This window comes from Sycon ciliatum, chromosome 10, assembly GCF_964019385.1.
Source record: "Sycon ciliatum chromosome 10, ocSycCili1.1, whole genome shotgun sequence".
NCBI lineage: Eukaryota > Metazoa > Porifera > Calcarea > Leucosolenida > Sycettidae > Sycon > Sycon ciliatum.
The window spans coordinates 4,936,726-4,964,725 of record NC_088652.1 but is presented as its reverse complement, the minus strand read 5'-3'; the positions used below and the strand labels follow the sequence as shown (position 1 = coordinate 4,964,725).

At 46.5% G+C, this 28,000-nt stretch overlaps 1 protein-coding gene across 1 annotated transcript; it reads left to right on the top strand.

Moving 5' to 3' along the window:
* LOC135825845 (uncharacterized) lies at positions 1 to 27,232 on the top strand. The gene is made up of 6 exons (XM_065338477.1): positions 1 to 254; positions 2,750 to 3,223; positions 13,813 to 14,115; positions 22,731 to 23,006; positions 24,952 to 25,482; positions 26,210 to 27,232. The coding sequence occupies exons 1-6, from the start codon at positions 176 to 178 to the stop codon at positions 26,452 to 26,454; spliced, it is 1,908 nt and encodes a 635-aa protein (XP_065194549.1). The 5' UTR covers positions 1 to 175; the 3' UTR covers positions 26,455 to 27,232.
* The last annotated feature ends 768 nt before the right edge of the window (positions 27,233 to 28,000 follow it).

The window sequence follows — 28,000 nt, the reverse complement described above, 5'->3', positions numbered from 1 at the left end:
GCTACTTAGGGCGGTAAACCCAAGAACCATTCTGTTCCTTCTGTGGAGACCTTCCGAGCGTGTTTCTTGTGTGAGAGATATCACCTTGGAATCAAGCACCGCGTGCGGACTCTCCAGTGGTTGAAGAGTCACCTTTACAAGTTGTTCAAGCCATCGTTCAGCTCTGTCGATTAAGATGGTGCGCGATTCTATTGCTTTGCTCGTCTTCACGCTGATTACAGCAGCGATTGCAACCAGTGAAACTAATCCAACAGGTATGAAATACTGTGCTTTCCCGTTGTCTAGCGTTATCATTACATATACACACTTCAAAAACATTACAAAGATAAAACGAAAGTGCTCTTCTCTGATGAGAAACCAGAATACGGGGTGTAGATCTGGTGTATTTGTGTTGGCTGGTGATTGATTAAATACCATGAAACAATGAGTAAGAACTGGGTTGTACACATAGGCTGTGCACATTTACCTACTAGAGTGCTCAGTACCTCTCATGGTCAGAGTGAAGTGCACAAGAATGTACTAAGCAATGTAAGGGACCATTTGTTGTATTCATTAGTTTGTGGTACTAAGTGTAATGGGTAGCCGAGCGATAGGCGCGGTGAAATCAACAAGAATTAGTTTTATTCTACTTCTTTCAGGTACACACCTGAGATATAATTATTAGTGAAAGAAGAAGCGGCAAAACAAATAACTTTCTCTCCGGTGCTCAACTAGAGGTTGACTACTTCTTCTTCGAGTTAGCTTTCGTTGCTATCTAATCTACTCTAATTAAAACAGATATGCGCAGCAGCTTTTATGCAGCAGACGCCGTACGCTTATATGCGGAGATACACTAAAATTAATATACATCAGGTCGTTCCGTATTGCTTCCGTATTACTTCCGTATTAGCCAGGCAGGGATACTACACTAAGTACTTGCAAACAGGAAATTATTGTTTCCAACACAGAGTTTCACGGTTCGACAACCAATCAGACTCGGTAGACAACTAGGGAGGATATTGGAATCAGTGCAGGCTTAGAGGTAAGCAGAGAAGACTGGGGGAGATACATTTGAAAATGCCAACTTAGTACATGTGGCTTGTGCTACGCGCGTCAACGAATGAGGTGCCAACGAACGTCCAGCCTGAAAAGCTTAGAACACCAGAACCTCAAGTTAATAATAGTAACGACTGTGTTGTGTTTCTGCTAAATTTTGGAATACTGACGACTCCGTAAGAATTGTTTCTAACACCGCAGCCAGATTGCTGAAAATAACAATGTACCAGGCTAACCCCTTGGAAACAACGTTCTTGAGCACAAGACTCTACTGTACAGGTCATGGAAGAACACCTCTGTGGGTTGTATCTATATCACTATACATGAAAATGAATAAGGTGTAGGTCCATGCTACATAGTTGGCCCAATTCAGGGTCTATGGTTGGGTGTGAGGGTGATTGCGTGTGACGGTGTGTGTGTGTATATAATTATCCGTGATATTAAAGGGGAAGTTAAGGCAAAAATTAAAATTTCACCAGTTGTAGTCTTCGGGGTGCTGAGTCGAATGGTCTTGGTCCGAGAAAGCTAAGGCGCTCCCTTCCTACTTGAATCCCAATCGAACTCGCGCACTTCCACCGAAACTGGGTGACTGCGCCCTACTAGGTGGGGATTTTGTATGCAAAATGTCACTAAAAGCGCCATTTCGTTCTTATAAAGGCACGGATGACCGAGATTGGCCCATATGTTGTAGTCTTTTGGACGCTGAGTCGACTGGCTTTGGTCCGAAAAGGCTGCGATGCAGCGTTCCTCATTTATTCCCAATCGAACATGGTTGGACAAGCGGTCACGTGCTCCTGGGTGCCCAAATCACCTGGTCACCACGCCAGCAGGCGACAACTTTCACACCAAGGTTCAACTCGAGTGACAGGACTGCACCCAAAAAAGGTCAAACAGGCTAGTAAGTTGTACCAAGAGTCCATAAACAAGAGTATGCAACTGTGATCTCTTTTCTATGGGCCAGGTACTAGCTAGGTGCGCAGCGCGCTGCCTTCATTACATCATTCAGCTGCAGTCCGCGTACTGTGGAAAATCAAACACCGCACTTTCCCTCTGGTTTGAAATGAACTTTCGTACGGAACTGGAGTTCACGCGCCAGAATTCGCGTAGGTACTGGGACGAATCGAGCAAAAACGGATGGGCTCGTACGAGAATTTGTGAGATTGAATGCATGCTTTCAGAGCGTGATGAGGTTAGTTACGTAATGAAGGCAGCGCGCCGCGCACTGGGCCATAACCACAGTTGCATACTCTTGTTTATGCACTCTTGGTTGTACCCTGCAGGCACGGTGACCAGGTGACTGGCGTACGCAGGAGCACGTGACCGCTCGTTGAACCATGTTCGATTGGGAATAAAGGAGGAACGCTGCATCGCAGGATTTTCGGACCAAAACCAGTCGACTCAGCGTCCAAAAGACTACAACATATGGGCCAATCGCGGTCATCCGTGCTTTTATAAGAACGAAATGGCGCTTTTAGTGACATTTTGTATACAAATCCCCATCTAGTAGGGCGCAGTCACCCAGTTTCGGTGGAAGCGCGCGAGTTCGATTGGGATTCAAGTAGGAAGGGAGCGTCTCAGCTTCCTCGGACCACGACCATTCGACTTAGCAGCCCGAAACCTACAACTGGTGAAATTTTAATTTTTCCCTTAACTTCCCCTTAACGTGTACACATGTAGATACATATTTGTTTTGTATGTGTACGTGTGTGTTCAGTATCATGGACGGACTGCGGAGCACCACAAGGCAAAATCCTGATGACTGCGGTTTTGCAGGAAACGAGGTATGCAAAAGCCCGAGAACAATGTCAGAATCTCAATGGAGATCTTGCTACCGTTCAATCCACGCTGGAAAGAAATTGTGCCAGCGCAACACTGTATAGCGTGAGAACGTGTTCTTGTTGCGATTCACGGGGTTTTTATGAGTGCACTCGTGTGTCTGGAAATGGATCATGTGGCTGTGATACATGGGTAGATCTCACTGGAACAAACTTTTCTAATGGACAATTTCAATCCTGGACCTGGTACACACCATTCTCCAACACAGCATCAAGTAGCATAGCCTGGTTAAGCGGCTATCCAAGACAAACCAGTGACTGGTATCTTGTGTTTTACTTCCCCGAACTTGGAGGCTTTGGCAATTATCCTGACTTTCCACGTCCCTACCTGTGTCAACAATACTATCCACCAGGTGAGCTGAAAACTTTAGAAATGATGTACAGATCATGCCTGCGCCCTCCATTCTGCACAGGATGAACAAAGCTTGCATGTAAGCCAATTGTCAATGCTGCAAAACAAATAATTAACTATCGTTCCTGATTTCCTGGTGTAATCATATTATGCACTGGTTGTTTTATGGCCTCATTTGCATGATGGTAATGCGATATATCACAGCCAGAATAAGGAAATGATGATTATTCACTCATTACCAGGGTCAGCAGGTAGATTCTACAATATCTTAGGCCGTTCCATGTCACAGTATTATCATGCAACCAGGTAAGGGGTGTAACTATTAATTGTTCTATGCAGTGTTTTGACTTGAATCAGCAGTAGGCATGGGCGGGTAATGCTAGCATTATGGCTGGCATTATAGTCCCTTTTTACAGGTGGCATAATGCTGGCATTGCAAGCATAATTGCCGGTCGACAACGGTGTCATGCATGAAGCTGGCTAGGTCCAGTTCCGAAAATCGTGTATCTGAACCCGTCCGGCTTCGTCTGGAGACTTAAAACGTTGCAAATCAACCATCTTAGTGGATTGTTTCAGACAACATGCTCACTGCTGTTTAAGTTTTTTTTCTTTTTCTACGCTTTGGCCTTGATCCAAGACCGCCTTCTTAATTCCAACTTTCAAATTGGCATTATGGAGTAGTGTGAGCATTAAAAGTGGCATTATATCCTCATTTATATAAGCATTGCCTTTGGCATTGTCGCAGCAAATAACTAGCATTACCCGCCCATGCCTAATCAGCAGAATAGACTCTGGTGCAGAGCTAATAATGCTCAGCTTGTGCTTGCCTTGGGTGCGCTCACCTTCCCCTCCTATGGTTTCATATACAACTATGTTATAATTATGTAACTTATAACCTTCCACGTTGGAAGGCCGTTGGAGTGCGCACCCAAGACGTGCTAGAGCAGATATCCAGAGAGTTGTAGACCGTCAGTACACTCGATCCGTTTTGGGCAATGTTCTCGCTTGCGCTGATCGTCAAGTATCTGTCGGTGTTAGTGGACATTATAGCGAAACTTGTAGTGCCTTTGTCTTGTTCTTTATTAAAATTATTCAACAGAATTAGACTTTGGTGGAGAGCCAAACATTAATTTACAAGAAGAGAAGGACCAAAGAGCTACAAGTTACGCTATATTATCCACTAACACCACCAGTTAGTTCCTTGAAAATCAGCTCATGCGATAACATCGTACGACACTGACCAACGGTACTGCCGTTCTACGCCTTACTGGCAATCAGCTCTAGCACATCTCGGATGCCCACTCCAACAGACTTCCTTCCTGGAAAGTTCAAAGTTATATACTGTCAACTTTGCGTATAACGACGCTCGGCCGGGCATCAGAAAAGTGTCCTTATTCGCGAAGTGTCGTTATACCCGAAGTCCCATTAGGCCATCATTTATATATCTATGTTTCGCGTCAGTTCAACTTCCAGGATTATATGCGAGAGGTGGAAAAAATAAAAAAGTTGCAAAATAATAAAAAGGCTCATCAGAGGTGTATGCACTGTACATGGCACTCGTGCATGGTGTACAGTGTACATTCGATAGAAAAATCGTACATCAAAGCACAACATCTGGGTTATCAGCATGAGTACTTCAAGTAAATATTCACTTTGGACAGAGGAGGCAACCGTTCGTGCCTATGCTTCGCTGGATTATTGCACTCAGACTTCAGGAGCGGTGCAAAGAGCTGCGGAACGACGCATCCTCTCAGCTTGAGGCGATCAGTGTCAAGCTGAGGTCTGGTGTAAGCTCATAGAATATTGCTCCCAGATGCCGAACAAACCAATTACCAAAGCTGGCCTAGAGGCCATTTCTGAATCCCAGCTTCGCCGTATCGCAACCAGTCCACACTGATGACTCGCACGATCGTACACTCCCTGTGCAGGTTCGATTATTTTCCGAAAAAATCAAAACGTATGCGTGCGGACGACGCAAAACATAGCTCTAAAAAATGATGGCTTTATATGTATACAGGTAGTATGGACTTTGCTCTGGGCATGGGAAATCGGTCGTTATTCGCGAATTGTCGTTATATCCGCAGTCGTTATTAGCGAAGTTGTATGTATGTATGTATAACTCATAATCACAAGGTGATCGTAGAGGCATTAATCAGCGAGAGAATTGTGAATGATGTCTCTGAATCCAACTCTATCGTGTGCTGCATGAGAGAGAGAGCATGCAAGGGAAGACCCGTCCAACTTTTAAAGTTAGAAATCCATGATGACGCGGGCCTTCCTCTTGGTCGAGATCCAGGAGTTGATCCTTGCAAAAAGGGCTTGGAGAAAACGTCATGTCTCGTAACATGGCCAAACCACATCAACTTAAATTTCTTGACTTCGTTCGCTAGCCGCATCCTTGCTCCGATGACGTCATTGATTTTTTCCAGGATAGATTGGTTGGTACGCCGGTCGTGGTATGTTACTCCTAAGAGTCGGCGGAAGCATTTCATCTCGAAGGATGAAATTCTTCTCATTGATGAGGCAGATAATGTCCAAGATTGGCATCCGTATAAAACAGTCGCTAGCACAATAGACGTAACAAAACGAAATTTAGTAGGCAAAGAAAGTGATGGCGATTCCCAAATGAATTGAAGCTCAATGATCTTTTGCTTCCCTAGTGCTAAGCGTCTTCTTATCTCCACATCGGGCTTGCCATCCGACGTGATTACGGCACCTAAGTATTTAAACTGGGATACCTCTTCTATTCGCTCATTGCCTAATTGAATGCATCCCATATCACCACCACCCTCCGGCGCTGCCATTGACTTGGTCTTGGAAGCATTGATCTGCATGCCTAGTCTTGTTGCACTCGTATCCACGCGCTCGGTCAGGTCCATCAGCTCTTCCACAGACGATGCAATTAGATCTATATCATCCGCAAAACGTAGGTTGGTCACGCACATGCCGCCGATACATACTGACCCATCAAACTCCTACAAAGCGTCAGACATGATGTACTCCAGGAATACGTTGAACAGACAAGGCGAGAGTAAACAGCCCTACCTGACACCCACTGACGTGGTGAACCAGTTGGTGAAAGTGGATCCAACAACGATAGCAGCTTCAGTAGTAGCGTAAAGCGCTTCAATCAGGTCCACAATTCTTGCTTCGATGCCATGCGCTCTCATAATCTTGAATAGCGCTTTGTGCCAAACCCTATCAAAGGCCTTACGGAAATCGATGAAGCAATGATACACAGCCTGCTGATGGTCACGGTACTTTTCAATTAACATTCTGAGGTTGAAGATTTGCTCCACTGTGCTTCTTCCCTTCCGGAACCCTGCTTGCTCGTCCGCCAGCAAACCCTCCACTTTCGGCTGCAGGCGCTTCAGCAAGATCCTCAGTAGCACTTTGCTCGGATGACTGATGAGGCTCACTGTCCTGTAGCGAAGTTGACTGTAATAATAATAATATTATTATTATTAGAAGAAGCTAAAGAAGCTAAATAATATTATTATTATTATTTTTTTTCACTAGTTTGAGGGAAAGAGACAAACGGGAAAAGTCTGAAGAAAAAATTGACTGTCACCACCAGGACTCGAACCAGGGACCCTCGCTTGTAGCTAGCGATGCTCTAACCACTGAGCTATGGTGTAGTCGTCATCCCAGCAGAGACTGTTCAACTTTTTCTTCAGACTTCGTAACTCACACTTCCTGTGAATCCACACAGGCGGGTGGGACGCAGCCCTCACTGTACCCACACACTTCACGTACACTCTAGCACGCGGGGAGCCCCAAGTCATAACATCTTCACTAGTTTGAGGGAAAGAGACAAACGGGAAAAGTCTGAAGAAAAAATTGACTGTCACCACCAGGACTCGAACCAGGGACCCTCGCTTGTAGCTAGCGATGCTCTAACCACTGAGCTATGGTGTAGTCGTCATCCCAGCAGAGACTGTTCAACATTTTCTTCAGACTTCGTAACTCACACTTCCTGTGAATCCACACAGGCGGGTGGGACGCAGCCCTCACTGTGCCCACACACTTCACGTACACTCTAGTTATTATTATTATTATTATTATTCCCTCAAACCAGTTAATAATATTATTATAATCACTAAAAATTCGACGAGGAGACAATAATTTTAATATGGCAATAAGTAGGACGAGCTGAAGCGACATGTGGACTACTTTATTAACAATGTAAGCGATGGAGACGATGCAAGAAACAACCTAAAGGGTAAGGAAAAATACATGTAAGAAGAAAAAGGGCAATGGAAAAAATAGATGATTCGAACAAGTTTTCGTACAACACTCTTCAGGAATCACCGTTGTACTAAAGAACAAAATGAGAACAAAGGAAATAATATAGCAATCAAGGTAGGGTGACACGATACAATGACAGCACTAGAATATCGAGGTGCGATTTCTCACAAAAGTGTGCAGAAAACAAGGGTATACAAGTAAGAACTAAGCGTGACAAGTGTGTATCAGCAACAAAAAACAAAAAAGTGAGAACGAATGATAATAATAACAATAATAAACAAGAAGGTGACAAAACACATTTAGGCACAAGTGGCAACAACGTTGCCACACTACACAACAGAACATTATTTGAACAATTTTAGGGTAATAACACTATCTTTCTGGACACACAAATTCGGCTTATGAATGCGCTGACAAACAGCTTCCAAACCTTGTAACTGCAAAAGATAACCATGACGAGCACGGCACAAAACAGAAAAACAGGAATCAGAATAAGTACGACAACAGTCAGTACTAGAAACCAATGATTGTATACTGAAGACTTGTTATTACGAGACGGACGCACACAATCTCGACTCACGCGCACACCCTCACACTCCCTCTCACCCTCACTCAGCTCACCTTCTCCCTCACTGTCCGAATCAGAACCTGCTCCGTCATCCACCGCGGTTTGACTCTCCTCCTCACTTGCATCGTCCTGCGTCTCACCTTCACCACCCACGCCAACCCTGAATGCCGTTGCCTTCACGTCAGTCGTCGTCCTTTCCGATTGTTTCCTTTGTATTTTTACCGTGAATTCATAGGTCCGGTTGTAATCTGCTGTAGATCTCCGTGGTCTGGTGTGTAGTGTGGCAACGTTGTTGCCACTTGTGCCTAAATGTGTTTTGTCACCTTCTTGTTTATTATTGTTATTATTATCATTCGTTCTCACTTTTTTGTTTTTTGTTGCTGATACACACTTGTCACGCTTAGTTCTTACTTGTATACCCTTGTTTTCTGCACACTTTTGTGAGAAATCGCACCTCGATATTCTAGTGCTGTCATTGTATCGTGTCACCCTACCTTGATTGCTATATTATTTCCTTTGTTCTCATTTTGTTCTTTAGTACAACGGTGATTCCTGAAGAGTGTTGTACGAAAACTTGTTCGAATCATCTATTTTTTCCATTGCCCTTTTTCTTCTTACATGTATTTTTCCTTACCCTTTAGGTTGTTTCTTGCATCGTCTCCATCGCTTACATTGTTAATAAAGTAGTCCACATGTCGCTTCAGCTCGTCCTACTTATTGCCATATTAAAATTATAATAACTATATTTTATTAGGATGACCCAAAGGCAAATTGCCTATCGAGGGGTTCACCACGTTGAATGGAATATGAAAGCAAAGAAGGGAAAGTGAGCGCGACCAATAAATATAAGGAGATCAGTGTCATGCAAAGGCGGAACGGTTTGGGCTGAATGGTTGAAATGTTTACAACGTGACCGTGGCCCAACTGTTAGCTGCTTTTCTGTAGAGCGCCTTTCAGCGTTATTCAGCCAAAAAAAGGCCAGTGGAATTCCTCCAGATGAATTTGGCCGCAGTATCTTTGTCATACTGTCTAATCATTAAGTTTGGTTGGTTGGTTGGTTGGTTTTTATTTCACTTCGCACATTCAAACGGGATGACGAACCAATAAAATGACGGCGAAGGCTTAGCCTAGAAGTGGCTTTGGAAGAACATAGTAAAAGCTATGGAAGCACATAGTAAGAGAATAGGATACTATTGACTGCGAGTAAACGGGAGGAGAAAGAGAATACGATGTATCTGTGTTACTACGTGAGGATCACTGAACTGCACGGGGAGGGAGAGCAGAGCGATCAGCACCAACTCGAACTACTCCCTACAGGCGTATGGTACACATGCAGGCTTAAACTCAGGTAGCCGGGTAATTGTTCGGACCTCACCAGGGAGAGCGTTCAACAGCAGAGCACCAGCAACAGAAAATCTCCGCAGACCGGGGCGGCTACGGTTTGCCTGGCTTAGTAGGCCATTTGACTGCTGATGGCGGGTAGGGGTGCCTTGTGCCGGGGTTAGAAGCTGGGCGAGCACAGGGCCGGTGCGGGCGTGGATGCACCGCCAGATGGTGATCGATATTTTCTGCCTGTAACACGGTACAGGGAGTGAGCAGTGAGCAGCGGCTGCATGACTGTCCGGGGCGGGTTGCCATCGATACAGCGGATGGCTCTGTTTTGCGCGGTTTGCAGTCGTTTCAGTTGACCCTCTCGCATTGCGCCTGAAAAGCAGCAGGAGCCATAAAGCAGGTCGGGCATTATGGCCGCCTTCACATACACCTGACGAGAGCGTCTTGATAGGCTTCGGCGTGCCCGCCACAAGGCGCCAATTTTCTTGGCAACCTTCGTGACCACATAGTTTACATGGGTGTCCCAATCTAGGCGATTGTCAAGGTGAACGTCGAGGTAGCGCGCAGAAGACGCTGAGGGAAGAAGACAGTCGCCGCTTTTGACTGTCACTTCCTGTACATGCTGCTGGGGAGAGATAGTCAGAACCTGGCTCTTGGTGGCGTTCAAGATGAGGCCTCTGGACTTCAGCCAACCGGCCAGAGCAGTTGCCGCTGTGGTGAGGGTTCTGGACGCTTCCGCCGCTGAGGCCTGGGAGTCGTACAGGGCTATGTCATCTGCAAATTGTACACTTGGCACAGGCAAGGAAACCAAAGGGACATCTCGTGTTTATATCCTGAAGAGGACAGGGCCGAGAACAGAGCCTTGGGGCACTCCGCAGGTGCAAGCCACAGCAGGGCTGGTTGAAGGCGAGATGAGGATCTGCTGCTTGCGGCCGGACAAGTAGTCGACGAACCAACTAAGGGCTTTTCCAGAAATTCCAACCGCAAGGAGGTCTTGCATTAACTTGTCGTGGTGCACTTTATCAAAAGCCTTCGACATGTCCAATGGGCACAGCCCTGTGGTCTTGCCACTGTCTCTCGCCTTCTGCAAATTATCAGTCAGCGCACAGAGGGCGTCTTCCGTGGAACATTTCTTGCGGAAGGCAAATTGTGTTTCGGGTAATGCCTTGGTCAAGTCCAAATGACGAACTAACTGGTGCTGCACTACCCTCTCCAGCAACTTGGACACTATTGGGAGAAGGGATACAGGTCTATAGTTGGTGGGGACTGATGGGTCACCGGCCTTGTACAGTGGCACGACAGACGCCAATTTAAATGCGGATGGGATGGTTCCAGTCCTCAGCGAGGTGCAGAACAGCACAGCAAGAGAATATGCAAGCAAGTCAGCACACTGCTGTAGCAGAGAGCCCGGTGTGCCGTCACTACCTTTTGCTTTCCGCGCATCCAACTTCTCAAGGAGACGTCGGACGTCAGCAGGTGTCACACGATCAAGTTCGGTCAAGGAGACGGGTCGAGCGGGACCGTGCGGGGTACAGAGTTGTTAAGGACGGTTGGGATCCGTGACAATGGAGTGGAACGTGTCGGCCACCTCACTGATGCTACAACTAGGATCTTGGCGGCGACGTGAACGCCCAGTGACTGCATTTAGAATGGCCCAAGACTTCCTAGGGTCAGCCACATTTTCTTCGCACTGATGGGAGAAGTACTCGTTTCGCTTGCGCCGATACGCGTTCCGAGCAGTGCTACGTTCTTGTTTGAACTCTGCATACAGTGTGCCGCTTGTCCTATCCTTCCGCCAACGGCTGTGCAGCCGCCGTTTACGCTGTTCGAGCTGGCGCAGCTCTCCGTCAGACCAGGGTGGTATCGCCCTCTGGGAAGGCTTAGAGTTGTGCAGCGGGGCATGCTTGTCCAAAACGTACAGGAACTTAGTGTGCCACTCTTTCGACATGCAATTTACATCATTGTGATCCGAGAAATCATGTAGAGAAGCCTCAAGGATATCTTGCCGAAAAGAGTCCATGTCAACGCCACGTATATTCCTGGTCAGCCGCGACGTCATGGATGACGCGGGTGGAATGTCAACGGCAAGCTGAATAAAGGCTTCCACAGCGCTGTGGTCACTAATATCAGTGGGCACAACCGTTGCTAGGGACACTAGCGCCGGGTTGGTCAATATGAGATCGATCATCGTGCCTTCAGGGCACTGTGGAGTTTCACGGGTCGGCTGCATGACGATGTTCTGGAGGCCAAACGCAGCACAGAGGTTGGTGAGGCGTTTGTGCTGGGGTGCCGGATGGGCTGGGACCATATTTACATTAAAGTCTCCAACTAGGGTCACGGAAGAAGACTGCACAGCTGCTCGTACAATATCTGCTTCCAAATCTGCCCAGTAAGACACTGGCTCCCCTGGTGGCCGGTACACGCAACCAACCAGGTGCCGACCTGGTTTTCCGTTTATTTCTACCCAGACTGTTTCTGTAGATTCAGAATGCAGATCTGGGCGGGATCGAACTGGGAGATCTTGACGGTAGTAGAAGCAGACTCCGCCATCCAAGCGTTGAGTGTGGTCTTTTTCGAATCAGATTGTACAACTTACAAGCTGTCCCTTCGCCCGCTCCGGAGCTTTCGCTGTGGCATACTTCTCCGAAGTCTTGTGACGAGTTGACGAATTGCTTTGCTCTCCTCACTCTCAATCACCTGGTCTCCCTGCTTTGAAGCCTGAGTAATAACACGCGCTGGGAACGTGTGTTTCCCACGAGCCAGCTTGAAGCCTTGGTCATCGGGTGATGGGTGACCAGCTTCTACTCATCAGGAACGCGGGTGTGGATGAACATGTGGGGGCAGTCGCCTCGGTTCGAGCACTCGTGCAGGGAGTGTGAACTCCCAACGCATTGGCGTACGTCCAATGTTTTGCATCAGGGACATGATCCTGTGCCACCTTGTTCACACTGCCTTCTTGTTGCTGTTTTGCTGGTGTTGGTAGCGCTGCCACTTCTTGGTTCTCCTGTCCCTGCCCAAGTGGTTCTTGGGGTGGTCCAAGCTCGCTTGTTGACGTTGCAGCTCCCGCACTGGGCTTGGTGCCCTGCTGCGAGATCGCCCTGCAATCCCTCGCCACGTGGCCGGGGGTGCTACACTTCCAGCACGTGGGGACTGCCCTTTGTGCCAAACTCGCAGTTTGTACCGGCCTACGGTGATGGAGCTGGGGACAGCGATTGTGGGTACCATGGTGTAGTATACGATACCTGTACTGAAGGTGCAGCCCTCAACCGTCTTTTTCTCGTTTTTCGTGGGCCCCAAGAGTGTCCCAAAACGACTCAGTGAAGACGCAATGGCCCACAGCGCCATGTCCTCCGGAACTCCAAACACATGCACCGTTTCAGCAGTGCCATCCCCTGGCAACAGTTCCAAGATCTTCCCTTGGGCCGACAGTCCACGGGAGAGCAACGTGTCACGGGCAGCTGTCGAGGCAAGAGTTACTTTACACGTACCTCTCCTGCCCTGAATATCAATAACTCGGATGTCCCTGCTCCGAACTCCTGCTCTGAGAAGCAGCTTGACGAAGAAGGCATGGTCCTCTGACGCAATATCCTTACTAAGGTTGATGCAGCAACTCCTGGAGGTACTGCTAGACATACTTGGGACATAAGCTAAGAAAACCGCAGAGCGAGAAAATCTGCATTCGCACTCAAATTTGAAAGATCCTGCATTGCAAATTTCGATCGAGGGTCCAATTTTAAGTTCGACTGATTTCTGCCGCGGTGTATTCCCATTTTTTTCAATGTGAGTGTCCTCTCTACATCCACTGATACATGGACTATGCCACTCGAGGCGAGACAATTTTTCTCTCGAGACCCGAAAAGTCAATTTTTTTAATGATTGTCGTCAGCTCAGGAAAACTATGAATGTCATTGCAGAAGAGGAAGGCTCTCCGAGAGCTGGTCACAGCTCGATCCTTTTCTCGAAAAAATTGCTCTTGCAACAGATATTTCATTAACCTTATCAAGCTCAACTGATTGGGGGAGAAATCACCAAAACTGTGTGTATCGAGCAGGGAGCAGTGCTTTCTTGTAGGTGTGCCGAGTAGAAGGTTCAAAGGCGTTCTCGTGTGGTCCAGACGCAATCGCGAGTCACTAAAGTCAGTAGGCAAGAATCAATAGCTCCAGCGTTTGGAGCAGACACATTCTTCACAGACTGTAGGCATAACCCTATTCAAAGAATATGAACACCCCATTCCCGATAATGACCCACAATTCTGCCTTGTGCCTCCGAGGTGTTGTTCACGGTGGTAGCAGATCCCCACTCTCAGTGTATAGCGCTGATGATGTTTGGACTGTGATCTTGTCCCTTTGTGAATTTTCACACTTTTCAATGGTGCCTTGCCTAGAGCATTGGTAACCTCTTGCTCACGACTGCTGTCCTTATTTGCAATATTCATCCTGCAGCACCGCTCAATATAAGTTTGTTTTACGGAGGGGTCTATGTACTGCGCGTTTCCGCTGTCTTACACCCGGCAACCTACGTGTCTAACATCAGTGAATACTGCTATACCTACCGACCAGCCTTCACTGCAGGCACCATTCATAAGGCATACGATGCGAATCGTGTGTGTGGCGCTGTTCACAGCGCTTTCATATCGCTCAATTGTACAAGTAACACACTTTACAACATCTCAGCTTATTTGAAAACGGTGGCAGGACTTCGTAGCTCAGCATCGGGATGGACTCTGTTTTCAACTCGTCCAGAAAGTAAGCAGCGGCAACTATTCCCTTAGATGAATATTTTGCTTTCATCAACTTTAATTGTACACGATGTGAGAGTCTCAAAGACTTTTAGAAAATGTGGAACGGCCACTGCCGGGATGATGACTAGACCGTAACTTAGTGATAGACCAATACTGCGTGTGATGCTCTACAACAAATTTAATGTAAAGTGCACACCGTTAACGTAGGATTATCCCTCATTCCATGTTTTGGGGTCCAAACGGACCCCTGGGGTATAGATGTGGTGTATCCTTATTTTCCTTCATAATCCCTAATAGAGAGAGAGGGAGACACAATGAGAGAGAGAGAGAGAGAGTGAGAGAGAGAGTGAGAGAGAGAGAGAGAGTGAGAGAGGGAGAGAGAGAGAGAGTAAGTTACATTTATAAAGACAGGTAAGTCTAACAAATGAGGACTGAGACCTCTACAACAGGGTTTTTACGCCTGAAAGCAGGTGCATGATTTAACAAGCAGGTTGTCAGTCTAGATTTTATGCGCGGATGGAGAAAAAGCGCAGAATTTTTGTAATGAGATGAAAAGCAGAAATAATAAGAAATAATAAGAAAAGATGAAATGAAAGCCTGCTCACAACCCCGCCCAGCCTTGCGAACTGGGTATGGTGGATTAAGAACCCGGTTCAACGCTCGAGAAAGCGCTCTCCACTCAAGGTGTTCACAGCAACTGATAGGAACTCATATGGGGAAATTATAGAAAAGAAATAATAAGATAAAGAGAATAAATTTCAACGCACCTCAATAAACGGAGCCCCACATACAGTACCTCAGAAAAGTGGATCTTCCGACCAGTGTTTTTGTTGACGTCGCAACCAGATGATGTAGCTGCTTCGCAGAGACGTCTTACTGCACAAATTACAAATAAATTTTATTCTTCGATTAGAAAACCCAAGCGCTTTCAGAGCCCTCCGAAGAGAGTCCGGGATGAAACCACGCACACCTACCTCAACCGAAAAAGAAACGACCTGCCACCCGTTTGCTCGGCATTGATCGGCCAGATCCGCATACCGCCTGTCCTTCCGCGAGTTACTGACACTGAATCTGTCCTCAGCACAAACTGTCAACTCCATCCAGAATACAATCCTACGACTCGTAGAGTACAGAACTATATCTGGTCTTAGGGTGGTAAGTGCAACACAGCTAGGGAAAGAAATCTTTGCACTAACTGAGTCGACAAGAAGTTTCCAGTCTGAGGCCGCCGACAGGAGATCAGTCGTAACCAACTTCCGTCTGGGCTGAACGCGAACTGGCTTCTCTCCCGCCTTGCAAACCGAGAGAGAGAGAGAGAGAGAAAGAGAGAGAGAGAGAGAGAGAGAGAGAGAGAGAGAGAGAGAGAAAGAGAGAGAGAAAGAAAGAGAGAGAGGAATCGGGAGGGAGGAAGAGAGATACAAAGTGGGAGAGAGAGAGAGAGAGAAAGAGAGAGAGAGGGAGAGACAAAGAGAGCCTGAAGAAAGAAAGCAACAAAAGAAAGAGAGAGAGCGAGAGAGAGAGAGAAAGCGGGAGAGGTAGGGAAGGAAGGAGGGAATCATGATTGCCATCCTAAGCAAAGGAGGAGCCTGTCGTACCTTCCACTTGACAAATTGCAAGAAGGATCTACTGCCTGTAGCCCTTTCCCAAAGGTGCTCTTTTAATTCGCACTTAGTGCTTTTCGCGTCCCTCAAAATATGCTGAAAAAGTGCTCTTTTTTCAGTGAAAACAGGCAAAAAGTGCTCTTTTTTCAGTGAAGGATAGCCATGATTAGCCCTTTCCCAAAGGTGCTCCTTTTAATTCGCACTTAGTGCTTTTCGCGTCCCTCAAAATATGTTGAAAAAGTGCTCTTTTTTCAGTGAAGCATAGCCATGGTACATGTTCAGATATGAACTCAAGCTGAGAAATGAATACGCACTCTTCCATTTATGGGTCCACGAAAGGCAAAACAGGAAGTAAAGTTTAAAAAAAAAACCTTTTTACAGCATTGTGTAGGGTACAAGTTTCATCAACTTGTTGCCCCCCCCCCCCCCAGAAAAGCGGCGTGCCAAGGCCCATCGAGCACTCGGAAACTGTGATCTCATGCATGAGCAAACAGATTTTAGCACTTCTTCAGCTAAAAAAGCTCAAAAAGGGCGATATTCACCAAAAAACTCAATAAAAGGGCGAAAGAAACGGGCTTTTCCAAAAAGGGCCAAAAAGGGCGAAAAATGGGCGAGCACCTTTGGGAAAGGGCTAACTGCCTGGCCACAACACAGTGTTTCTGGGAATTCACCCCTTGTCAGTTCTGCTTGAGCAGGCTGAGGAAGCGTGTACGAACAACTAACGGTTATTATTAATAGAGAAGTTCAGTGATTCGTTGTCAACTCGTAAACGAAACGAGATCGATTTTGTTTTGTATTCGGCTCGTGCAGTGTCCAAAATAGGTTCAGTGACTCGTGCACGAGAAGACAGCGAGTTGCATCATGATTGCCATGGTAAATATGGCGGAGAGAAAATTTGAAAGATCTTTCTGCAACATTTTTTCGCGCAAAGACTTTTTTAATACAAATGCGCGAACGTTCGAACGTCATGTCAGCCCATCATCAAGAACTAACTCACGTAACTTTTCAGACCGTGACAGGGCGTTGCCGATGTCCTGCCAAGCCTTATTCCCTTGCGGTAAGGCAAAGACGTTTTCATGTCCGGAGGACAAGATCAAGTTCTGCAACTTGATGTCATCTAAGACTGCAAATTTCCGAATTCGTCGAGTCTTCTGCATTCTACAGGAGTTGCTCAAGAGGGAGACTGTAACAGTTTTCCCCTGGTCTCTACAACTTTACACTCCCTCGCACCTCATGCGTCTTACGCCTGTCTATTAGCACCTTCATTGGCGCCATTGCCACATGTATACTATCACATTTTGCATATAACTGGTCGAGGCACGCTCAACCAGGCCTCTTACTTTTCAAGTTTGATTAAACCTGTTACACTGGTAGCAGAGGATGGTTACTACTCTGCTTTTGGCAGGTGTTCTGGTCGCTCTGCTTACGCTCCTCGTACTCGTCGTTCGGCTGATAAACGATATCAAGACCGCTCAGCGCGTTAGCCAAGGACACCGAACGATACATCCGAACTCGGAACCGTGGGAGCCAACACTCCGCCTTACGAAAGAGCCGCCTGTGTTTGGAGGAGATTCCGCTACATTCAAAGAATGGACGTTTGCAATGGACATGGCCCTACGGTCGTTGGCACTCCCAAATGCGGCACAGAGGGTCGACTACGCGGCAGGATTTTTGACTGGAAACGCTCGTCTTTGGTTGATAGCGGCATTGGAAGCTAACCAAGTGTTTTCCGACTGGCCTGCTCTGAAAGCGGCACTTGGCGATGTGTACGGACCACGGCACAACGAGGAAACATCGCGTATGGGACTAATTTCCGCAGCGCAGCGCGGGTCGCTGGACGCATACATTGCTGCTTTCACTCGCCTCAGCCTGCAAGTGCCGGAAATCGACCACCACACCAGAGCGCTGCTGTTCGTCAGGGGTCTAGTGCCGCACATCCAGCGACAGGTCATGCGTGAGCATCCACGTACCCTGGAGCAAGCTGTCATGGCAGCAAACACCGTGGAGCAGTCGTCAGGGCCACCGGCGTCGGGGCCACCAGCCAGTAGAGAGTCGCGTTCCGTGCCCAGCTTCCGTGGTCAGGGCCTCCGCAAGCTGACGGACCAAGAGCGTGTCCAACTGCGAGCAATGGGACACTGCTTTGCTTGCAGGAAGCCAGGCCACCTCGCTAAAGACTGTACTGAGGGTGGACAGCGCTACCCAAACGCTGGTCGCCAGTAAGAAAGGGGGTGCGCTTACTGGCGACGACCCAAGCGCCCACGCCGGTACCAGTCGCTAACCGGTTCGGAGCTCTGGAGGTTGAAGACGTTGCTCTCCAGGAACCTACGGAGCCGGAGACACCCATAGCTGTAGAAAATTGTCCCGTTGCAGAAAGGTGTCATGTCAGCAACGTCAGCGTCGGCAATGAACCTGAACACGACCTACTGCGCATACAGGGAAAGATCGGCGGTCGCCGTGCAGTGATGCTGATAGATTCCGGTTCGACGCATGACTTCATTGCAGACAGTTTTGTTCGAAAGCATCATCTTGACACGGATGCAAGCTCAGCAGTGCTGAGCGTAACATTGGCGGACGGCTCGACCAGCGAGGTCCCGCAGATTTCCACACGCACGCTAAGGGTGACAGTCGGGGGCTTCAGTGAGGAACAGCACTTTACTGTGTATCCCCTGACTCGCTACGACGCTATTCTTGGCAAGCCGTGGCTTACAAGGAACAACCCCAGCATCAACTTCCGTACGAACGAAGTTCAGTTGGACGGTGAGCCCTTTGTTGCCAAATTGCCTTCAGCTAACCCGCCGACAGCCGACCGGCCATCTGTGGAAAGCATGTTTATCAGTGGCCGACAAGCTCGTCATGCCCTGAGGAGTGGAGCCGAGGGGTTTCTTGCATGGGTCACTGCTGCAAACGAGGAGAATCGTTCCGGGCCACAACTCCAGGAATCAGAGCAACAAGACATCCAGAACCTGCTCAAGAGGTACCAGGATTTATTTCCAGACGAGCTGCCGAATGAGCTTCCACCGAAGAGACCAGTCGACCATGAAATCCAGATAGAAGATGGAGCCAGACCACCGTCTCGACCCGCCTACCGCCTGCCGAAACCAGAGATGGACGAGCTCCAGTCACAGCTATCAGAATTACTTGAGAAGGGATTCATTGAGCCAAGTAAGTCGCCATACGGTGCACCTGTGTTTTTTGTGAAAAAGTCGGATGGTACTCTGAGAATGGTGTGCGATTGGCGAGAATTGAATAGAATTACGATCAAAAACAAAGCTTGTCTTCCTAATATTGATGACTTATTCGACACGATCCAGGGCAGTGCATATTTCTCCAAGTTGGACTTGCGGTCAGGCTACAATCAAATCAGAATTCAAGACTCGGATGTTTCTAAGACGGCCATTAATACGCCGTTCGGCCACTTCCAATTTAGAGTCATGGGATTCGGGCTGACTAATGCCCCGGCCACCTTTCAGTCACTCATGAACTCTATTCTGCAACCGCATCTCCGAAAATTCGTTGTAGTATTCTTGGATGACATTCTAGTTTTCAGCAAGACCTGGGAAGATCATCAGCATCATCTTCAAACAGTTCTAGAAACACTTAGAAATAGTGAGCTGTATTGCAAACAGTCTAAATGCGAATTCGGCGTGAGAGAAGTTCTCTTCTTGGGGCATAAAATCAACGGCACATCAATTTCCCCTGATCCCAAGAAGATAAGTGCTGTGGAAACATGGCCAACTCCGTCGTCAGTAACTGATGTGAGGAAGTTTCTTGGCTTTGCAAACTATTTCCGAAGGTTCATAGATCGACACTCGACCATCTCTCGTCCATTAGAAGAAATCACCGGAAAAAAATTCACGCTTTGAATGGAGCGCTGCTAGACAGAAGGCATTCGAGTCTCTAAAATCAGCATTACTCGAGGCGCCAGTGTTGCAACTGGCCGATGTTGAGAAAAGCTTCACGGTAGAAACTGACGCAAGTGACTTTGCCGTGGCGGGTGTGCTCCTGCAGCAGGGAGAAGATATGGATTTGCATCCCGTAGCCTATTGTAGTCGGAAACTGTCAGCTGCAGAACGCAACTATACTGCGGCCGAGAGGGAAACGTTGGCTGTGGTATTTGCATTAAAGTGCTGGAGAATCTATCTATTCCGCCACTTTGACCTGATGACTGATAATATGGGTGTTGTTATTTACGAACCAAACCGACTCTCACCAAGCGTGAGGCAAGATGGGTAGAGTTTTTAGCTGACTATGACTTTACGGTCTTTCACAAACCAGGAAAGAAAAACATTGCCGACCCGCTTTCACGCCGTCCAGATCTGTTCAGTGATTCTGAAATAGGCGGGTCATCCTATCCTCCTAACATTCAGTTGAATGCCATAGAGCATACCCTAGAGATTAATCCAGACTTAGCGCAGTTAATTGTCAGCGGTTACAAGTGCGACAAGGACCTTGCTCCCATTATCAGGAGACTGAAAAATTCAAGCCATGACAATCTGCACGACCGTTACCTTCTAAATGAAACACCCGGTTATCTTTATCTCAGATCTTCACCACAGAACAGGTTATGCATTCCAAAGAGTAGCAAACTCCGACTCGCCCTGCTTCAAGAATACCATGACTGTGTGACTGCGGGGCATCCCGGTCGAGATCGCACCTATTTCAGACTCGCTAGATATTTCTATTGGCCCAGAATGGGACTGGATGTAAAGGCGTTTGTCAAGTCATGTGACGTCTGCCAACGAGTTAAAGGCGGCCAGCTAAAAACTGGTCTCTTGCAGAATTTACCAGTGCCCAGTCAGCCGTGGGCGGATATCTCGATGGATTTTATCATGGGTTTGCCTAGGACCGATACAGGTCATGATGCTATATATGTATTTGTAGACCGCTTGACAAAGTGTGTACATTTAGCACCTACTTCCTCTACTATTGACGCTAAAGGAAGTGCTGATCTGTATATTCAACATGTATTTCGACTTCATGGTTTGAGTTCTAGTATTGTATGTGATCGTGATCCAAGATTTACGGCAGCATTTTTTCAGGAATTGTTTGATCGCTTAGGAACGAAACTAGCATTTAGTACTGCCAATCACCCTCAGACAGATGGCCTAACTGAACGAGTAAACAGAATAGTAGAGGATGTGCTGAGGGCTTTTGTAAATCATAAACAAGATAACTGGGATATGCTCCTACCTCTCTGTGAGTTTTCTATCAACAGCGCTACTCAATCATCTACAGGAAACACACCGTTCTTCTTAAATTACGGTCTAAATCCCAGAGCGCCACCCGACTTCCTCAACCCTATTCAGGGAGGCAGAGATTCAGCTGATTGGTTGCAAGCAAGACAAGACGCGGTCAAGATCTCACAAGATGCGCTAGTGGCAGCTCAAGCTCGTCAGGCCTTCTATGCAGATCGGACAAGGGTCGAGGGAAAGCTGAAGGTGGGAGATTTGGTAATGGTCTACCGGGATTTCCTCCTGACTCCTGAAGCTCGGGACCGACCATCCCATAAATTTCGCCCCAAGTGGTTTGGCCCCTTTCCTATAACCCATGTGGTCGGCCCGAATGCCTACAAGCTCAAGTTGCCTCATACCAGCCGCTATCACCCGGTATTTAATGTGTCGGCACTCCGTGCCTACGAGAAGAACGCTATTCCTAATAGGAGACAGCCTACGCCTCCGCCTATCACGGACCTTGATGGTCATGCCCGCTATGTGGTGGAGAACATTCTCAGTCACCGCCGCCGGCAGAATCAGCTTCAGTACCTAGTCAAGTGGCAAGGCTACTCTGATGCCACTTGGGAGCCTGAACATTATTTGTTGGATGAATCTGGTAATGACATTGTTCCACTTCAGAAGTACAAAACCTTGGCTTCTGCCCACTGAGTTTTGCAGTTGAACTTCTAGTTTCACCTTACACATTTGTTGAGCTTATTACACTTTATTTGCATGGAGTTTCAGTCGTCTTATTGTGTTACTTCAGTGCGAAGCCTTTTTTCGTCTCGCACGTGTTTGCGCTTATTGTACTCTATTCCACTTGAGCATTTGGGTTATAAGCTCCTTCCTCTCCATAGGAGGGGGATGATGTAACAGTTTTCCCCTGGTCTCTACAACTTTACACTCCCTCGCACCTCATGCGTCTTACGCCTGTCTATTAGCACCTTCATTGGCGCCATTGCCACATGTATACTATCACATTTTGCATATAACTGGTCGAGGCACGCTCAACCAGGCCTCTTACTTTTCAAGTTTGATTAAACCTGTTACACGACACGGGGGTGGAGGGGGACGTTGGGGAGCCTGCACTTCACTTGACATTGAAATATTCTTACCAAACACAACGAAAGTGAAAACGAAAGAATCGATTATCAACAAAGATGAAAACAATTCAAAAAAGTCAAAAGGTTTTCACACTTTCTGGGGCAGATCGATCTAGGAGCTGCATACGAATCAGACAGGCCGGATTCGTAAAAACGAATCTTCTGAACGAGATGTCAACGAGACTCTAACCTGGACCGGGTGTCAGCACTCGTTTCGTTCATGAAAAACGAGTCACTGAACCTCTCTATTACCGCCAAAGTCGCTACTTCTATTTCAAATAAGGCCGTAGGCAGAGTAATGATATTGGCATTAGTACATTGTTTTTGCGCTTTAATTCACTGTGGGTTGCAGCTCGGTTGAATAATCTACTCAGTTCCTAGCAGGACTTGATCTTGGCATATCTCGTGTTTCTCAGACATGTTCCTAGACCAACTCACTGTTCCTGCTCGCATTGTGGCCAGGCACACGCGACATATGCTTGAATGCGGGAAAATGAATTTCGACCTTTGTCCTCGTGTTTGTGGATCTGGTCTATTTCCACTCCCTCCCCCCCCCCCCCCCCCCACACACACACGCACATATACTCCACTGCATCTGATAACTGGTCGTAGGGTTTTGGCATCCCCTAGAAATGGAAATGTGGTTCTTGACCTGCCTAGTACTTAGAGTCGTGATTTTTATCATGTTTTCATGTGTTTCAGGTCCATTGGGGGTAATAGTATACAAAATCGCTGACACATTTGTCCAGCTAAAGGCCAATGTAACGGTACTCGGCAACCTTCCTGTTCTGCGGTACTTTTTCAAATTTGGTAACAAGTGGAAGTATTCTGAGAGGTACACGTCCCCATTTCAACAATCTATCTACATGTTTACGGATTTGACTGCTGACACAAGCTATAGTGTCTCCACATCAATCCGAAACAAGTACGTTTGGAGCTGGCCTTCCCAATCAACATCTATCACGACACTTCCGCCAGGTAGTATACAACAATCATTGTTTGAAGACTTCGCAAGGATCTCTCGGATTCTCTCCATAATACCTTTGTCTATCTGAATTTGTCAAAATGGCAGTTAGCAGTTTACTTAGCACACACCGAACATCATACGCAATCAATTATGTTGCATATTGAAAACCTATCTCATCTCACCACCACCAACAGTTCGAGTACTTGATATGCACATAACACGTCCACAGTAGACATGCTCCGGCACCGCAAGTCCAGCAATGTCTAGGCAAAAGGTGCACCTAGCCTACATACTGGTACATAATATACAGAAGCCTTGCTTGGTAGTTTAACATGTTTTTATGGTTGTAGTCAGGAGCACTACGCGTCCTCGCCTTGTAACATGCTGTCAAAATCGAAAAACATGGTACATAATATGTACTCGTTCATACACAGAGCAACGAGGGCACGGCTAGTTTGTCAGTACGAGTCTGAGTTTCATGTCTACGCAATCGTAGACAACATGAAGATGCTATTGGTCAGGCCCGTATTTATGCCAGGAGAGATATTAGTGGATATTGTGATGCTACAGCATGGGATGTTGATTTGGTACTTTTCCATATGTGCGTGTACATGTACCTGAACCACAGAGCGCGTCGTCTTTTCTATCTATCTATTATTCAATCCACCCTTGAGTATGCTAGCTCTGCCTACATTAACTGTCTATCTCACCGTTCATACAACCAGCTGATCACAGCCAGCCGTACTAGTCTTAAAAGAATATTTGCCCTTGACCGCAGAACTCCCACTGAGACACTGTACGCTTACACCAAGATCTACACACTAGAGCAACGCTTAAATTTCAAGCAATACGTCTTTGTCTTTCGCTGTCTGCATGGTTTATCTAGCCCACTTCTCAGCCTCCTATTCACTCCCCGCTGCACTGGCCCACATTCTGCTGCCACAACCCGGGGCCAAGCTACCGCTGCTCTTGTCTTGCCTGCCTGCCACTCCCGGTATGGTTTCCATTCAATTGCGTATCTTGGTGCCGACAGGTGGAATGCGCTGCCTCCATCTTGTCGCCTGGCCGAGTCGCCTGCTTTGTTTCGCGCTCACACAAAGTCTCATTTAGGGTTCCCAGTAAAAAGGCAACATTGCCTGTTGGGAAATCCCTAACAAAATAAGAAAAAATAATAATAATAATAATAATAATAATAATAACCTACTTGGAAACTATGCTCATGATGGTGCATGGTCATGGCTACCAATAGTAGAAATGACGACATCCATCCTCGCTATCATTTAAAAAAAAAAGTAAAAAGTAAATTAACGTGTCCGTTCACGAAGGGAACTCACGACGGCCGCTAACACCCGGTAAACCCTAGCGGCAGATGCAGCGCCTAACGGTGGGGGTGAGTGGAGAAGTCTCACAACCACTGGCACAAGTGCCGAGAACGACCCCATTACAGTCCATTTCAAAACTATAGACGCGTACCTAGGCAAAAACCGTTATGCCAGCATCTATACCACATAAAATCTGTGATCACTTTGTGCATAAAATTGTCCAAATTGGGCGTCTGTTATCCAATCCTTTAGAAACTATATGAGAGTAATTGTGGAGCGATCCTGAGCAATATTCCGAAAACTATTCTCAAAAAGTTCCAACCAAATTTGAAATATTTCAAAAACCCTACGCGTCTATAGTTTTGAAATGCACTGTAGCTGTATCCATGTACCCCTTGTGCCTGGCCACAAGTTCCCAGGTAACTGTGGGTAGCAGCACGGCTGGAAAAACCGCTCCCAGGCAGGACTTGAACCAGGTACCTCTCGTATCTCAATCATGGTCTTTGACCAACCCACTGGTGCCTGCTATCATTTTAGATGATCTCCAAATCGTTATTAAATAACGATTTGGAATGTTCTTTAGAAACAAATTTTGTTTCTAAAGAACATGCCTGCAATTTCGTTTGTGTTACAGCACCATCAAATCTCAATGTTACTTCTACGGACACTGAAATCAACGTATCTGTGGAGGACACCTACAGATCAGCAATTGCCAAGTATTGCTTTCTTCTAATTGCACCATCGTCCCTGTACAAGAACACACTTTGTGATGCCATGCAGAATGTCAAGTTCATGGGCTTGGCCAGCAGCATGCTTTACAATGTAAGCGCATATGTTGTCACCACGGATGGACGGACCAGTAGTGGGTCTAAGACGATGAGTATTAGCACCAATACGAATGCGACAACAACAAGTGATTCCCAGGACAGCCATACCAGTGCCACTGCTGTCCCCAAGGATCCACATGAGAGTCCTATACACACGGCTGTTCAAGCTATTACCAATCAGTCTGATAGCAATATTGACACAGAGAGTGGCTCTCAGGAGAGCACAAGCAGCTTCGGTTTGGCAGCGATTGGTGCTAGTTGTGGTGCAGCTGGATTGCTCGTGTTGGTCATTGCCATTATTCTGATATGGAAATTCAAGATGGTGCCTCGGAAACAGGGTATGTACTTCGAAGTACAAAGTCAAATGAAAATTCCAATATCATACTTCAGCAGCAATATCGCTTGCACGTGAAAGGTTTTAAATTTGACTGTAGTGGTATATCCCTGGACATTTAAATTAATTGTTTTATTTTGAACAACCCAGCCCTGTGTTTATTGCTCATTATGTAGCATATACTGTAACACGTGTAATTTTCCTTACTGTTTATTTCTATTGCATGATTGGCATCAGGAGATCCCCTCGACAGGCCATCGCGTCTGGGAGATCCTTTAATGAAGATTATACTTGTTTGTCGTGATGCGACATTTTCGCTTTTATTAACCGAAATTGTTGACCTTCGTGTAGTGTGTCAGACTAGCAGACCATGCATTGAAACGTCAGTGCTTCAGTCAGTCGTCTCATGCATGTACCTGTCTAAAATTCACTAGTTTGTAGTATCCATCTCGGTCTGGAAGGTATTGCAGCCCTAGTAACCTTGACCTCTTTACTTGCCGTGTACAAATATGTACATGTACTCTGAAGATCCAAATTAGGTAATTATAGAACTGGACCAATAATCTACAAATTACCCACAGAATTTATAGCTACTACTTCGAAGAAGATGCAGTGGCATACTCGTATGCCATTATTCAGCATTAATTTCTTGCCACATTGTTCGTCGTCACATTAAACCAACTGATATCTAACCAATGTTATGTGTTCTTCATTTATTTTCTTGCCAACAGGTGGGGACCTGAACCTCAGAGACCAGTCCGTTTCCAATCATAATCCACTTGATCCGGTTCAGGACACTCCCATCAGTATGGATGCCAATGAAGCGTATGGTACCTGTGTCCTAGCCAAGAATGATGCATATGGCTGTGTGGAGTTGCGTGGCAACGAGGAGCATGGTAACGGGTCTGGAGCGGGCGGCGGACTGGAGTCAGAGAGCGAAGCAGAGGACAATTATACTTACATTGATCACCAGTAGCGCCTAAATCATCATCATGATTCTCGTCAGTGTTGTGTTATGAGCCGACACTATTCACTATTGTGGAGCTTAAGTAATAACACCCAGTCATTCTCCACTGGTGTCAGTCCATCTGCAGTTTCAATTGCTCTTTTTCTTCTCTTTTGAAAGTGACATTTCAATATATTTCCAAAGGCACCACACCTTTCATCTTCCTTTGAAACAGGTACTGCTTGCTTACGGCTGGACCTGATAGGACAACACCATACATGATGTACTTTGAGTTTCGCAACGCATGCCTCCTTACCTGCAACAATTTTCAGTGTACCTCTTAGCCATATTTGGGATGGGTGGGTGGGTGGCTGCCTGATTTCTTGTGTTATTGTTTGAACGCTTATGAACCGGACCACCGTTTTGTATACATGTATCAGAAGAGGCACATCAATTTTTTCGTTTTCTTTGAGTTTTACAAGTTAATCTCTGTTGGTATGCACGCTATCCGTTGTTTATCTCCATTGCATAGCACAGTGGGGAGCGATCAGCACGCTCTCTTAACTCCACCCTTCTTGCATATTGAAGATATTTAGTCAACTTCGATCGTATATCCCATGTTTTTGTAATTACAATGCATAACTAGCTCTTCTTTCCTTCAAGGTCTGTGTTGTTCACCCTATTCTGCTTGGTGTTCTACATATAGATCTGCATCGCTGGACCTCAGGATGCTAATTTTACACGCATTTGTAACAATTTTTACATTCTTTCCAACTGCATCATAATACAATATTGGGCAAACCTGTCCGCTTTGCGTTGCAATGTACTGTACTGCTTTATGAAAATAATCCAGAGCACGAACAAAGACCAATCCGCACAGCAGCAACAACGAAGCGGGGTCTCAGATGTCGCATCCTCCAACAAAAACAATGAACAGAGCTTGAGACCACATGCACACACAAACACACACACACACACACACACACACACACACATACACACACACACACATACACACACACACACACACCTTTGAACCTTTGGAAAGCCCATCACCGAAGGTGATGATAGCTATTAGGCGAGGCAGTAGTTCTTGCGTCGGGATAAGTAATTCGGATGGCGAAAGTCGCGGCCACAGGCACAGACAGACAGACACACACACACACACACACACACACAGCCATTCTGCATATGTAGGTGCATTTCCGGGAGAGCCACGCGGGAAGATAGTTCAAGATAAAAGTCATGTGGGCCTTGTTTCAACTGGAACAAATAATTATAATTTTCATACGCCGAGGGTTGGACAAAGCTTCCAGCAGTTACTAGCATACACAATAGAAACAAGACTACAGAGTGTACTATTATAGACTACGGAAAATTGACGGAAATCAAACACTCTGAAAATCTAGCCTGAAAGAATGCAAACATCGCACGTTTGTCTCACCTCGTCTCCACTTCATTATGGGACGGGTAATTTCAATCTATCATTACACATGTATGCGTGGCAACGCTAGTGCAAACTCCTAAAAAGTATTTTTTGTTTTTCATGCAAGTGTCTAATGCTAGCACCATGCAT

Excerpts from the sequence above, each read along its gene's own strand:
- LOC135825845 (XM_065338477.1), top strand. The coding sequence starts at position 176 with ATGGTGCGCGATTCTATTGCTTTGCTCGTCTTCACGCTGATTACAGCA. Across the intron at positions 3,224-13,812 it reads TCAACAATACTATCCACCAG|CACCGCTCAATATAAGTTTG; the intron begins GTGAGCTGAAAA and ends TTCATCCTGCAG. Across the intron at positions 14,116-22,730 it reads GTTTTCAACTCGTCCAGAAA|GTCCATTGGGGGTAATAGTA; the intron begins GTAAGCAGCGGC and ends CATGTGTTTCAG.